This window comes from Staurois parvus, unplaced genomic scaffold (genome assembly GCF_062004578.1).
Source record: "Staurois parvus isolate SC_StPar_1 unplaced genomic scaffold, SC_StPar_1.0 ptg000458l, whole genome shotgun sequence".
NCBI lineage: Eukaryota > Metazoa > Chordata > Amphibia > Anura > Ranidae > Staurois > Staurois parvus.
In genome coordinates, this window is record NW_028318254.1 from 490,761 (window position 1) to 506,849 (window position 16,089).

The window sequence follows — 16,089 nt, forward strand, 5'->3', positions numbered from 1 at the left end:
ATAGTGATCAGATCTTTATCCAACACTGCACTTATGGGTGAGGTGAAATGGAAAGTGTAAAGCTGAATTCCATCCAAACCACTAAACACACATTTGAAAAACACACGGAAGACATTTTACCTGCAAAAGGATTTGTATCTCTGGGATTTACACAGTCCTACTTAACACAGACCTGACTTTTCTCTACTGAACTTAACCAACCAAGCAAGGTCACCTCCATAACTGGACAGTAAAAGAGCAGCAGCAGACCAATGAGGTCATCCTTGTGCTCTCTCCTCCTGGCAGCATTCGGCATGTGCATGCAAAAGACATAACTGACCTTCAGTGTCAGGACATGTTTGTTCAGCGCCCAGGGCAAGGATGTGGAACAGCACCCCCCCCCCCCATTCACTGCTAATGCATGATCTAGAATGATCCGCGCACCCATTCTCTGCTCCGGCACTGCACATGCATGCCAATTGATTGCTTTCTAGCAGTTATAAGGTAGGGGCGCATGCACAGCGTGTTTTTTTGTGTCAGCTGTCACAGTGTGACAGCAGATCTGGAGCTTTCAGTAAGGGGGCACCCTTATCTACCACTATGCCCTGGGCAGCTGCCCCTCTTTCCCACCCTTAGTCCTAGCCCTGAACTTAAAACACAAAAATGAGTGCTATACGTAAGTGGCTGTAACACCACAAAAAGGTACCAAAAACCTTTCGAGATAAATATAACAAAGAAAAGGTGCAGCGCTAAGGCCAATATAAATTCTAAGATACAGTAAAGTGCAATAAATCAAAATATTATAAACCAACAGGTAACAATGGTTATATTACTCTTCAACTTTTGTCTTTAAAGTGAAGATAGTGCTAATTAAAGTGACAAGCAAATAAATGTTGGCAGATACATAAAGTGACAAAGTATAAATAATACTCCTTAAAGTGATTATTAATGCTAATAAAGTGACAAAGTCCACATATATTAGTAGACGTGAAGTTCCAATATAAGATCTCAGATAAAGGTGATCCTCTTTCTATCTTCTGGTGATATATCAAATAATAGAATTGTGCACTCACAAGATGCGCAATATCACGCACTCACAAGATGCGCAATATCACGCACTCACAAGATGCGCAATATCACGCATTTGAGAACACAATATCTCAGTGGGTCAGCTGGGTCCTCTTAAGGGCATCTATAACCTGTTATTGATAAATAAATATATATCCTCCTGCGCTTTTATGGTAAATACAACACTTAGCTATAAAAGCAGCCAACATCTATCCCATACCAAAAAAAGGACAATGAAAATATATATAAAAGTGATGCAGCGCTAACAATAAAGAATACATTATTCAATAAATATAATGACAAATGACCCAAATCCACAGGGGGATATAACCTGGTATTGACTCCCCTCCGGATCATCCGTGGATTGCAGCACCTCTCACCTCCTCCTTAGGTGGCTCTGTGGGTGGTTAGGCTCATCAAGAGCTCAAGAAAGGATACCCTTTCTGGCCCTGCTGGCCCTAAATGCTGCCCCTTGTTTTCCAAGTCCAGAGCAGGTGTGGTGCTTTTCAAGTTTAGATCAAATCAAATTTACATTGTTTGCATTTAAAAATACATTCCAAGTACATATTTGTGTTCCTTTTTATTTTATTTAGTGGTTTTATTATCTGCCTGGAGTTGAGCTTTAAAGGATTAATGTGCGGACATCTGACTATGTGATGCTATCAAGTTGGTGTAGAGCAAAATCCCTAAAGAATGGCTATTTTTAATACAGCATTTCACACTGGGGAAAACAGTTAAGGGCTGAGCAACACCGGTAATTTGAGTCTCTTGCTATTGAGAGATTTAACCATTAGCTGGATGTTCCTTTATTTGCACAGAGCTACACGGATGATCTTCAGTAGCTCAGTCATGCTGCAAAAATTGCAGAGAGCAGCAAATGGTCAATAAACATGGTACTTTGGTAAAAATGGTACTTCGAAGTAGTGATCAATATCGCACGATCGAACAGTGCTTCAATCATGTGAAAATGATCACTGCAAGATGCTACATGTGTAGAATGATCCATAGAAAGCCATATGTTCCATCTGTTTAGTGACCAAATGCAACTTCTACAGATTAGCTAACAAATTTTAGTAGCAGGATTGAGTTCCTAAAATCTTCTAACGTGGAAGTGGTGAATATTTGTAGGATTTGGTGCTACTACAAGGATCGCTGCTACCTTCCAGGTCGTGTGCTGAGTGGCCGCCCCACTGAATACTGACCACAATGGCTGCCCGCTTGGCAGTTTTGGTAATTCATGGAACACCTTGTATTTTCCAATGAATAAGGGGGTTCTCTGATTGGGCAAGGTGCAGATTGCGATGTTAACATCCCTCCTCTCCACCTTGTCCAATCAGAAATCAACCTGTACTCTTTGGAAAAAATACAAGGCATTCTATGAATGGCGAAAGTATCAAGCGAGTGACCCCTAGACAAAAACGATCAGTTAATCTGTGCAACATGGGCACAGCCCCACTGCATGGGGAAACTTTTTTTGCTCAGAGATCTACTTCAAAATAATTTCCAGGGATTACCCAAATACACCCCCAAACCTTCCTCTCCCGCTCTACAACGTATCTTAGCAGTATTTTCTTTTCTCTTTTTTTCTGAGCTTGTAATACTCCCTGTGACATGTAAAATTCTTACAGGAGCAGCAGTTGGGGGCTCAGTCCCTACCGTTGCAAGCACATCCCCCAGAACTACATCTCTCAAGAGCACTTCCTCTATGTGGGCAGTCTCTGACAATCAAGCCTAGCAGGGAGGGCTAACAACACTTTTTGCTTATGCAATATAAGTGCAGCGCTATAAACACATGAGACATAAATATCTTATATCACGTTAAATCAATAAAGTGCAAAGAAGTGCGTAAAAAGATGCAGCGGCGGCCATCTTGGTGCTTGAAATTTAGATTTTTACTTACTCCACGTGGATGTTGTTTTATGGATTATTATGCGTATCTACAAATAAATACTACACTATATAAGTACTTTTTGGCACCTGTAGCTGTGCTGATTCTCCCCAGGATTACAGAAGACCTGCCCCAGTGGATGGATGATTGGAGCTGCAGGATTAAATCCGGAGCTGTCAGTATACCACTGCACCCCCAGATGTGTGATATAAGCAAATGCGTATTGTTGTTGGCGGTCTGGTGAGTGTACATCCGTCCAAGGCGGTGGATTCCCCTCATGAACATCTGCACGTTTGCACTTTGGCACTTCGAATAATTACCTTACCATAAAGGACATTAGCAGTTTTTACTGCCTGTTTTGTAATATTTACGGTTGTCATGGATGCATATTGATACACACAGTTGCACTTTTTACGCGCTTCTTTGCACTTTATTCATTTAACGTGATATAAGATATTTATGTTTCATGTGTTTATAGCGCTGCACTTATATTTCATACGTTGATTTTGGGACTGTTGCCGATATCCTGAGTGCTAGCAGCTATTAGTAAATAGTTGAAATATTTACATATATATATATATATATATATATATATATATATATATTTTTTTTTTAAATTTATTAGCGCTCACTTATACATTTTCTAAACACTTTTTGCTATTTCAGTGCAGCAGAGGCTCCATATTATCAGCTCAAACAGGAAGTTAGAAGCACACCGGATTTCCATCAGGTGATTTTCTATATTTGTAGCATTTTTAGATGGATAAAACATGAAGAACTGTGCATGTAATAGAACGATATATTGGGTTTTAATGTTGCAGTCTATTTTAATGAGGTCTGTCCCTTTCTACCCCACATTTTAGTAGGAAAAGGCCTAGTATTGGGACAGGTTCGTCCAGTGCCCAGGACAAGGATGTGGAACTAGGCCTCCCTTCCCCTACTAATGCATGCCACAGAATAGGTAGAAGGTCTGTGTCCACTGTAGGTGAATAGGATAGGCCAGGGGGTCTCCAAACTTACTAAACAAAGGGTCGGTCTACTGTCCTTCAAACTTTAGGAGGGCCGGAGTGGCCAGTGGGAGTAGAAAATGTCCCAGTAGGAGTAAAATAAAAAGACAGTGCTTGTAGTCAGTGGAAGGAGGAATAGTGTTCAGTCATTGGTATTAGTTGGAATATTGCCCCATCATTGGTATTAGTAGGAGGAATAGTGTCCCATCATTGGTGTCAGTGGGATGAATAGTGCTCCATCATTGGTGTTAATGGGATGAAGAGTGCCAGATCATTGGTGTTAGTGGGAGGAATAGTGCTCCATCATTGGTGTCAGTTGGATGAAGAGTGTCCCATCATTGGTATCAGAGGATAAATATTGCCCTATCATTGGTGTTAGTGGGAGGAAAAGTGTCCCATCATTGGTGTCAGTGGGATGAATAGTGTCCCATCATTGGTGTCAGTGGAATGAATAGTGATCCATCATTGGTGTCAGTGGGATAAATAGTGATCCATCATTGGTGTCAGTGGGATAAATAATGATCCATCATTGGTGTCAGTGGGATAAATAGTGATCCATCATTGGTGTCAGTGGGATGAATAGTGCTCCATCATTGGTGTCAGTGGGATGAATAGTGCTCCATCATTGGTGTCAGTGGGATGAAGAGTGCCCCATCATTGGTATCAGACGAAGGAACAGTGCCCCATCCTTGGCATTAGTTGGAGGAATAGTACCTAATTGTTTATATCGGTGGGAAAAATTGTGCACCATCATTGGTGTCAGTAGAAGGAAAAATGCCCCATAGTTGGTGCCAGTGGAAGGAATGGTGCTTACTTGTTGGAATCAGTAGAAGGTATAGTTCCCCGAGGGCCTGATAGAGGCAAGCAAAGGGCCACAATAGGCCCACGGGCCACAGTTTGGAGACCACTGGGATAGAGCGTGGGAATGTTGGAGCATATAGTGACTGCAGTATCTGTCAGGGCAGACATGCAGCTGTTGCCCCTTACTGACTAACCACTGATCTGGAGTTTGCACTCAGTGAGGGATCACCCTCCTCCTAACACTGTGCCCTGGGCATCTGTCCCTCCTGCCCATCCCTTGTCCCAGATCTGAATTGGCCATAGAGGATTAAAATTAAATTTTGAAAAAAGCAAATCTGAGCTCACACAAAAATCCATTTGGTGCAAGTTAAAATCACCTGCATTCAATTAAGCCACTGCAACTGAAAGGGCCATAGCTCTTGTGACGTAGTCATGCAGTGGTTGACAGGTTCTGTTTCAAAGTCTAGTTCCACAGTAACATCAAAGAACAGAGTAGACTAGCCAGATCTTTGCAAAGACACAATTCGGGGGATAAAAAGGTTCTCAGACCTGTCATCGTCACATTCCCTTCCAATTACAATCATACAACATAAGAGACGTGTTATATAACTGTCATAAAGTTGGGGTGGGACCAGACAGAACACTTTGTGTCATTAGCAACCGACCTGGAAGCCACACATATTCCAGTATCATGAAGTACATTAGTAATGATCGCTACCTCCCGAGTGTGTGACACTATTGTTCTGAGCTCCAATTCAACAGCTGCCTCCAGGGTATTCATTGCACATCCTGCGCACCTGTTCACAGTGTGCCTCTACAATAGCTACAGCTTATACTCTGCATGCAAAGTGCTACACAGCAGTGGGAACCCGGATTTACACAGCAGCCAAGCTTTGCTGAGGCTCATGGGAAGGCCAGTTCACACAGCGGTGAAAAGTCACGTGATCCCGACACGGGCAGTCAGATTATGACTTCTGATTTGAAAATGGCTGCACTAATACCATAATGTGAAAATGACAGACGTGAGAATTAAGTAATTGCAGACAGCTGGTGAATCTTCAACTGTTGCTGAACTACACAAGAGCTTCAAAAGCGGCATATCTACAGCACAATTAAAAAGTAACAGCCATCAATTGGCTAAATAAGAAGGTTAAAAAATGAATTGTATTGTAGAAGCACAATGCTTGCAAACAGCTTCTTAATGTTGGCTATAGCATTAAACAGGCAGCCTGGTGTGCATTTTAAAGAGAAATTCCAAGAAACATAAAAGATCTATTGACACAGGCACAAGTGGAGTGAAGCAGCAGATGTATGAGCCAATTTTTGTCTGTCATTCCGCTCTCTCCTCCTATCAGCCTGCACTTCTCACTGTAGCACAACTGACTGGCTCCTTGTGCGGTTTCTCCCTCCCCAGTGTGAGCTCTGCTGTACAGGGATTGCAGGCTGATAGCAATTCAAATTTGGGTATTTACACTGCGTGTATTTAAAAATATAAATTTAATTATGCAGTCAGGAATACCTAACTACATTGACTGACACACACACACACACACACACACACACACACACACACACACACACACACACACACACACACACACACACACACACACACACACACACACACACACACACACACACACACACACAGAGAGAGAGATGGAAAGGGTTAATGCTTTCTGTCCCGGCACCCACATTTCTGATCTTTGCTCTGTTGCAAATCTTTGGTGACTGAGAAAAAACTCAGCATCAGCATTCTGCCAGAAGTGTCTGATGCCTGGTCCCCCTCCAATCACTGTGGTTCCAGCCTCAAGTCCCTAAGTCTCTACAGACACAGTAGTGATGTACAGTCCAGCAGACCGATCCACGGTGCACAGCAGGGAACCAGTCAACCGGTAAACCCAAAAGTGTGCTGGATACTGAAGCTTTTTTTAAGTCACCGTGGCTCTGAAAAAGAGCATAGGTTGGCGTTGCCAAAGACCAAGGAACCCATCCACACTCCAGACAATACATGCCACAACAAAGAAAAGAGGTCGCACTCCAATGACATCATCAAAGCTACACAGCTTCATTGATGGCACAAACACTGCATCCTTCTACCCCAGGTCTGCCCCTCTAATGTGTTTCACCCATCCTGGCGTAAAGTGGTTGTAAACCTCAGGCATGAAATATGAACAAAGCATATCACTCTAGAGTGTGTACTTGTCTCAATCCAGAGCACTAAATGTCATTTCTCTCTGCTGCTTTGTTCCTCTGTTGTTCTGGCAAGTGTTCCTGACACCAAGGGAGGAATGGAGACAGGGAGGGAATTCCAGCAAAGTGGCACCCTCAGCTCTGTTCCTGTGAGCTGCGTGAAAGGGGTGCGTCCCTTCCCTTCAGTCAGCTCTCAGAGCTCTCCAGTGTGTAATTTCAGTTTTCTGCCTCCTTTGTTCTGAACTCGCAGACAAGCTATATAAATTCTGTACTTTGAATGGATGTAGAGAAGAGAAGGCTGCAGATAAACAGGTACAACAGGGTTTACAATCACTGTAATCATAAAGTGGTTGGAAAGTTCTCTAATTAAAGTTCTCTATAATAATGAGGATGTAATCGGAGTGTGGTCCCTTTCCTTCATTGTGAAATCATTTCAATCGTATTCACAGGGCACATTTCCGGAAGAGCCCATAGGATAATTTACCTTGTAATGCCTCCTTTGCCCTGGCTAACTCTTGCTCTTTCTGCACCAGTTGCACCTTCAGCTCCGTAACAGACAACACTTCTGCCGACCGGCTGTCATGTGACTCTTCCAGGTCTTTTGCTAGCATTTCCTTCATTTGTCGGAGCAAGTGGACCTCATCCTGCAGTTGTGACACCTCTTCCCTTAGCAACACTGAAAAACAAAAAGATACACAGAAAACATTATGAACCTGTAAGATGTATCCAATGCTCATCACCAATGCACAGCTTACAAACTCCATCAAGATGATAACCCCAAAATTTGCAGCTTTAAGGTCAGCAATGGCAGCTTCCATACAGATTTCGTTAGCACGTACAAAGTGATAATTGATTGACTTTGTAGAAAAAAGAAAACCAGAATAATATGCTCAGTAAGGATCAGTACACACAAACAGTATTTTTTTTATAGGTGAACCCTGGAGGGCCAAGTCATCCCCTGGATTCATATATGCCTTGGATGCTCCAAAAGTGAGCTTTCCCTGGCATAATTCCCAACTCTGTTCCAGTCTACCTGGGGGGCTTTCTGTGTTCTTGCTCCTAATGTTACATTCTCCATTTTATAAAATAAATAAATTCAATGGGGTGACATGTACTGTAGTAACCACTCTGTATGGAACAAGGGCAGATGCCCCATTAATACAGTCCCCAAGCGCTATAAGAGACTATAAAGTGGTTTAAAGAGACCCATGTCATAACTTGTCTGCCCCATGTGCTTTTTAATGTTGCTTCCTTGCACAGAAATGGTCCCCTGAAAACCGCTGGGAAACCAACTCTTTTGGAAGTGTTGATCACTATGGTTCCCCCCACAGTGCTCACAGGTTCCTCCTATTGACCTCATGCCACTGGTGGATAACAGTGACATGAGGTTAGAGGGAGGAAACAGTGAGAGCAAATGGAGACCAAGGAAATCGGCATTCCCAGGAATACTGGGGAATCAGTTCTCTGCAACATGAGCAACATGAAAGAGAAGTATGTACGTTCATCCTTACAGGTATGGCCTGGAATTAGGAAAGGTTATAATATTACAGGGTCTCTTAAATTCCCTAGAATAGTGGTCTCCAAATTGCTACCCAGTGGCCGAATGTGACCCTAGGCTTGCCTTTATCTAGCTCTTGGGGCACTATACCTTTAACTGACATTAGTGATAGGACACCATTCCTCCCACTGACAGCATAAATTGCACAATTCTTCCCATTGATACAAACAATGGGGCCTTCTTCCTTCCATTAACACCAATGATGGGGCATTGCTTAGACTTTTGCCAGGGCATTTTCTACTCCCACTGGCCACAGTCCAGCCCCCTAAAGCCTGAAGGAAAGTAGACTGGCCCTTTGCTTAGAACGTTTGAAGACCCCTGCTCTAGAACAGCCTCTCAACCTTTTTATCCTAGAGGAATCTTTGAAGTTAAAAAGTTAGGTCTCGGAGACCCCTTGCTAAAATAAATTCATTGGGGGTTAGTGAGAAAAAAAGTCCCCTACACTGGTGTTCAGAATTCTGCCCTTCAGAGAATTAAAAAGATCATTGGTGTTGTTGCTGGCTCTGCCAAGCGGCATTTGACTTGCCACTATACAGTCACTATGGGGTACGACATCAATCAGCCATGGCTCAAGCAACCCCTAGCAATCTCTGGAGGAACCCCAGTGTTCCATGGAACCCTGGCTGAAAATGGCTGCTCTACAATCTAATTTTTCTGTGGATTGGCCCTTTAAATTATGCCTTTACTTAGCTGGCCTTTTAAATTTCTCACACCTTGGTCAGGCTTACCAAACAAAGAGTCAGACTCTAACCCTCCTTGGCATGGTGCCATTACCCAAAATCCTTTGCTGACAAGGGACAATGTCCTAAGCATCTACCAGCTTCCTGTCAGAGCAGAACCTGTTTGGATGGGTAATGTTACAATTGTGTACACTCATCATAAATTATTGGCCAATTACTTCTCTGTGATTCGTGGCTTTGTACAAATAACAATCTGAGATGATTATAAAGAAAACAGAACGATGATGGGGAAAAAAAAAAAAAAGTGCAATAGGCGAGAGCGGTTCAGTCTGCAAACTGTAATTATCCATTTTATAAATAGATACAGGAAAATGATTAGAGAATTCAGGACTGCAGTGTGACAAGCTGGAGCGTTTCTTCTGGACACGGACAGGAGGAAGACCTAAAAATAGGACAACGAAAATACTAACAAGTGATTAAAAAGCCTGTACCGGGAAAAAACACTGACATTGCTGACCTCCCTCTGAGAATGCCGTTTGCCTGGCTGGTTCAAGTAAAAGCTGAACTCACAGCAAACAGTTAAATACAGTTAAAATACACACAGCTTGCAGGCTTTGACTTTGCTGGACTTGTACTTCTGTCCATCCAGTCCTGAGATCTACACAACACAGCCAGCCTTTCACCTGGACCTCTAAATACTGCAGTTAAAGCGGAGTTCCACTCACTCTGTAAAAAAATAAACAAAAGTCAGCAGCTACATAAACTGTAGCTGCTGACTTTTAAAAAACAGCCACTCACCTGTCCCACAGTCCCGCGTAGCCCCCGCCACAGCCTGTTTCACCGGCCGTTCTGTGTTCCAGGTGCCGGCATCTTCAGTGTAGGCACCCGGCTGTGACAGCTTGCAGTTTCACAGCCCTTGCCCACTGCGCATGCGCGAGTAGCGCTGCGCTTCCTGAATGGCCCCGTTGTCTTCTGGGACCTGTCACGTGTCCCACAAGACTTCGGGGAGGGAGGGTAGGAGAACAACTTCCGTTTCCGATCGCCTAGGCGTTCGCAGCGGAAGTGGGAGCGGGTACCTGTCAAATTCGGGTACCCGCTCCCCAAAGGTGCCAATCCTTTATGGGGAGTGGGGGACCAATCTTTAAAGCAGAACTTCCCTTTTGGGTGGAACTCCGCTTTAAGCATAATATAGCCTGGTCACCTCCCTTCCCCCCAACCTGTGATTGGACAGTATGGATGAGCTCAGGTGTTTGAATCCTACTCAAAGTCCACCTGAGTGAGCCTGGCAGGAAGCCATCACCTGTACTGGGCCAACCATAAGTGGCCAAGGCATTTCCCTGGCTGCAAATGAATGGCCCAGTACAGGTAACAACTTTCTTCTGCTCTCAGATCAGGATCCAAATATGCCCGAGCTCATATCTATTGGGCAGTAAAGGAGCAGCAACACTTTGATGAGGTCGTCTCTCTGCTCTCGTCTGATGTCTGCATTTTCTTAATACCACATGTCAATTCAGGACGCCTGATTGGCTCACAGACTTTCCTCTCACTCTCCCAGACTGATTGCTGCCTACAGGATTACATGAAATTCAGGTTCATCTCATGACTATGCACTATCCTGGAAGCACCACTATGCTTCTATAAAAGTTGCATTTTAGGACTGCTTTATTAAGACCGGGTTCACATATGTGGGGGACAGTTGCAGTGTGATTTGTAGAAGTCTGGTTTCGTTCAGCGGTTCAAATGAGAATTTTTTTAAAGTGTATGACACTTGAAATCATACCTGAAGAAGACTGAAAATCATACCCAACTGCGGCCAGCCCACACACGTGAACCAGCTCCATAGAAAACTGCTTTGGTCATGAGAATGGAATGTGGTTTAAAACACATTCAATTTGCATATATGTGAACTGGGGCTAAAATTTATTTAAACCTAAAAAAAAAAAAACCCTCCAAAAATATATATTGCAGCTTACCAGACTTGGAATATCAAAGGGTCAGAGGTCACATGCAATCTTACTGCCTGTCAGCTGGCAATCAGATTGCATGTACATTTAGGAGCTGGGAGATCACCTGTGAGATCAGACAGTTGACAAGCCAGCAAATTAAAGGATTAGTTCATCCTTACCAAAAAAAGAGTCTATGCAGGTACAGGGTTCTGCACATAGAAACAAACTGCAGCTCTGACTCCAGTTTAATAATGCCCTTGCTATAGGTTATCTACATACTGTCTGACCAAGAACTTCCCAGCGATGGTATCATCCCGTCCTGCCTTGTTGGTAGGATGTTGTTAAAACACTTCCAGCCATTACTGTTCACCCCCATCACAGGCACGAGCTCCTAAACCTCTGCAAATGTGTGTGGTCCACTATCTCCTCCCTCCCAGCATTGCTAAGCTCAGAGCTACTGCGAGAGGGGAGAGATAGCTCATTTGAGGGGGCTTGGATCAGCTGGGAGAGTCTTAGCAACATCCTAGCAACAAGGCAGGATGGGATGTTGCCACCTCTGGGAGTTTTTCAGTGAGGCTTTAGAAGGTATATAAATGAACTTCACCTATAACAAGGGCATTATGCAATGTTGGCATCCCTTACCTGCATTGGCAGTTTTGTTTTGTAAAGGTGAACTAACCCTTTAAGGCAGTGGTTCTCAACCTGGGGGTCACGACCCCTTTGGGGGTCGAACGACCCTTTCACAGGGGTCCCCTAAGACCATCAGAAAACACATATTTCCGATGTGTAAAGAGCAGCTACTGTGTAGAAAGCAGCTGCTGTGTTGAAAGCAGCTACTCTGTTAAAAGCAGCTACTGTGTTGAAAGCAGCAGTATTGGAGGTAAAACGACACTCATGAATTATAATTACTGGGTAAATAATTTTATGGTTGGGGGTCACCACAACATGAGGAACTGTATTAAAGGGTCACGGCATTAGGAAGGTTGAGAACCACTGCTTTAAGGAGACCGCTGACCACCTTAAATGGAAGCTCCAATCTTTGTATTCCAACAGGCTCCTTTTAAATTTGAAGTGTAAAATAATGCAACTGTCTCAGACCTCTCACAGCAAAACCGTTCCGATGTACGTTGGAATGAGACAGTTGAGCAATGAACGTTGGGTTCTAGGAATGATCTGAGAAGCTTTCCCTTGGCTTTACCTCCAGCTGCTCTATAAGCTGTATTTTACAGCACACATCCCCTGTTTTCTGCACACCAGGGCCCAAAGTGAGGTCGCCCCTCCTCATTTTTCATGCAGAGAATTTCGGCAGTGCCCACAGGCAATGGCACAAAAATTCTGCACATCAAAGCAGCTTAATGACAAATTATAGGCCTTTCTGGCAATTAAGGGTCAGGGCCGCCCATAGCGTTCGTGAACCTGACGCCCTACACATCCACAGCCAATTTGAAAGCGGTTTCATAATGAGCTTTATGTGGCGCTGGCTGGATGTTTTCAGTGTATAATATTTCGATAGTCTCTCTCCGGTCCTGCTCTGCTGACTAGACTCTGTAGCGGGTCTATTGCAGGGGAGGCATGAGTGCATGGCAGCTCGAGTCTGGACTCTGGATAGAAATTGATGCTCTCCTCTGGGGAGATCGAATGGTGAGAGAGTGCAGGAGGGCAATACATATTGCATTTTCCTATCAACGCCGTCCTCCACAATTCCCTCGGGCAGCTTGAACAATTAAAAAGGTCACTCCCCATGGAAAGCTTTGGATTACTTAAAGGGCAAATTTGACTAAAGACAGATTTTTGTTTTGCAGTTCCTTACCGAATATATATATATATATATATTTATATATTAGGTAAGCATTGGCAGCTTAGGTAAATTTTGTGCAGCTCCTTACCTAATATATACACATATATCTATACATATCTATATATAGACACACATATATCTATATATATACACATACACACACACACACACACCTATATATATTTATATCTATAGATTACACACACCTATATATATATATATATATATATATACATACACACACACATATATATATATACATATATATATTTAATAAGGCAAATGTCAACATTACCAAATCACAAGCTTCCCCTGGGCGCACAAATGCTGCTGTTCCTAAGGTCCCTCTTGTGACTTACGGAGCCCATAGATCGGTGCTTGAAAAATGTACTTTTAATCTAGGAGCTGGCTAAAAAAGTTAGGAGCCAGTTTTTTTTTTTCTTTTTGTAGCATGGGTTATCAGCGCCTGGGGCAAGGCAAGTTTTGGGTGGCAAGCTTCACGCGCTGCGATTTGTTGCACAACAATCACGGTATAACCGCACCGCATTTTAGGTGCCATTGAAAATTGACCACACAAAGTTAGGTCGAAAAACACTTGTCCCATGAAGTGGACATACAACAACTAATGTATCCTGTAATGGAGTCTTCCTCCACAGATCACCACTCTCCTTAATCTCTCCTCCTCCACTCAGCATACATGGTGAAAAAATATAAAACACAATAGTGCTTTATCCTTTTAAAAACTCTATTTATAAAAACATAAAAAGTGGCCACTCACATAATAAAGGCGCTAAATTACACCAGATATATTGCGCATAAAAAAAACATGTTCATATACAGGCAAAGATAGGTTCCACTCATCGGAAATGGCACTGTGGGTGGATCGGTGTATTGAGAGCATCATGACGTCATCAAGCCCAAAATGAACATGTGCAGAGTGATTCCTAGAGCATTATACTATCAGCAGATGGATTGGGGACAGTAGAAGGGGAGGATCAGAGAAGACAGGATTAAACAACCTTTTTACAGAATGCAGAGGACTAATCCCATACGTTCCACAGTGAGTATAACAAGCATGCTTTACTGCATATACAGACTGATTTTACTGTTGTGGGGTAACACTTTAACCTCCTCGGCGGTATGATTCTTTCCGATTTTTTGTGCTGAAAGCAGTACCATTATTTTGCATGGAAATATGTAGTTTTTTATTGTAGGCTGTAATTTTTAGGAATAACTCACTGAAATCTGTCCGAACAAGAGTCTAGTAAACATTCCGGATAAGATAAAACTTGAAACACGAAATCATAAATTATAATTTAATAAATAATCATTAAAAAAAATAATATAATAATAAATTTGATTCAATAATATAATCAAACCAAAAACACTGAAATTTTAAATACAGAGGCAAATTCGCACATCGCTGAGCAAAGTCGCAAAATCGTTTTCAGTGTCTGATGACGAATTTCACCACAAATCACTCAATTCTGCAAGTGGTTCTGATTTACTATAGCTGGTCTAAAACCGCTTTTGACGTAAAGGGACGCTTTTTGGACGCCATGGACTTTTCTAAGTTTCCAGGCAGAAAGAACAGACAAAATGCAGGCAGGGCACAGGACAAAGCAGTAGGGACAAAATATATGTGAAATGCATTGAAACAGCAATGACAGCAAAAATGAAATTTTTTAAAAATTTCAAATTTCCCGTCGGTTCCGGCGCCCGTACGTCCCGACGTCACAGGGACCGGAACACAGAAGCCGGATGCCGGCATCGGCCGGAGGAGATGGCCGGGGACGCTGCAGGGGACACATCGCGGGAGCGAAGGACAAGGTAAGTGCTGCAGGGACCCCCTGAGCAACACCGCATAGTAAACCCGAGTGTAGCTCGGGGTTACCGCTCTCGGTATTGAAATTTTACCCCGAGCTACACTCGGGAACACCGCTGAGGTTAAGAACCAATCAGGCAGTTGGATTCTCATATAAAACTGCAACACCATGATTCCAACTAGTAAAAACACCAGATATCCAGAAGCAGGAGTTGCTACACTAGTGTTGCTCCTTTCGCAGTGTTGGGCTGTCAAGTTTCTCCAGCCACTTTCTTTCCACATGTTTTGGCCACAAAATGTATTGGAATGGGATTGCAATGTTCCTGTTAGGCCTAACATTTATCCCTGTGCAGCCCAATGCCCCATACACACTATAAGATAATCAGACGAATGTATTCGTCAGACGAGCAATCGTGCAATTTTCTGATGGTGTGTCCATCATTTTCGACGGCCGATTCCGATCTTACGAACGAAAATTAACGATAGTGCAAACTTCAAAATTTTTGTCGTTTGGGAACAGAACGAACGATTTTCATTTAATGTGTACAGTTTTCGTACAAGAAGAATTGGATACGAAAGACCGCGCATAATGGGAAGCTGCTTATGACCCGGAAGAACCTGAAGAAAATAAACACCACGGAATATTCGTAGCATTACAGCCATTAATGTCATTAAACAGTTTTCCTCACCAAACCCCCAAAAAACAAACATTACGTATGTCACTGCATCACAATGAATGTGTGTGTTTGCATGTTGTTGTAAAAATAAAACCACAAATAAACAAAATATGGCACCGAAAGGCGTGGCTACAGGCTCACAGGTACATTACATCATTTCCACAGCTACGCTACGACGTTCCTACGCAATGCCTTTATATCGTACAATATTCTCATGCATAAAAGCACATCACTTTTGACCAGCAGCGTACAAGCGATGATAACCAGACGATCGTTGTGTGTACGGAGCAAAAGGCTCAACTGTGTCTTCTAGGTCTAATGGGCAGTTACCTGCCTCTGTTGCTATTCACACTTCATTGGGAGTTTTTTTATTATGCCCAAGATATTTCTTTTATAGGAAAGATCCTTGGTAAATTCCATGCTGCTTTTCTTCAAAGCTATGTACCAGGGGCGGACTGACCATTTGGAAACTCGAGCGCTGCCCAAGGGCCCGGGGTCAGTAGGGGGCCCCATGAGATGCCCCTGGTACCTTTTTCATAGGCTTTTTTGAGCTTGGGCAAGGACACAGGGGTCCCATGATCCCCTATTGCCTGGGGGCCCCAGGAGTTGTCAGTTTGCCCCTGGTATGTACCACAGTACAGGTGGCCCTCACACGGTCTGGCCTCTATG

The 16,089-nt window shown here is 43.2% G+C and overlaps 1 protein-coding gene across 4 annotated transcripts in view; it reads right to left on the reverse strand.

Moving 5' to 3' along the window:
- KAZN (kazrin, periplakin interacting protein) overlaps nucleotides 1-16,089 on the reverse strand; it is a 739,264-nt gene that overhangs the window by 89,421 nt on the left and 633,754 nt on the right. For all 4 annotated transcript variants that reach the window (XM_089688889.1, XM_089688888.1, XM_089688890.1 and 1 more), the window contains exon 5: nucleotides 7,421-7,612. In XM_089688889.1, the coding sequence (XP_089545015.1) occupies nucleotides 7,421-7,612 (192 nt within the window). The remainder of the gene's footprint in view (nucleotides 1-7,420; nucleotides 7,613-16,089) is intronic.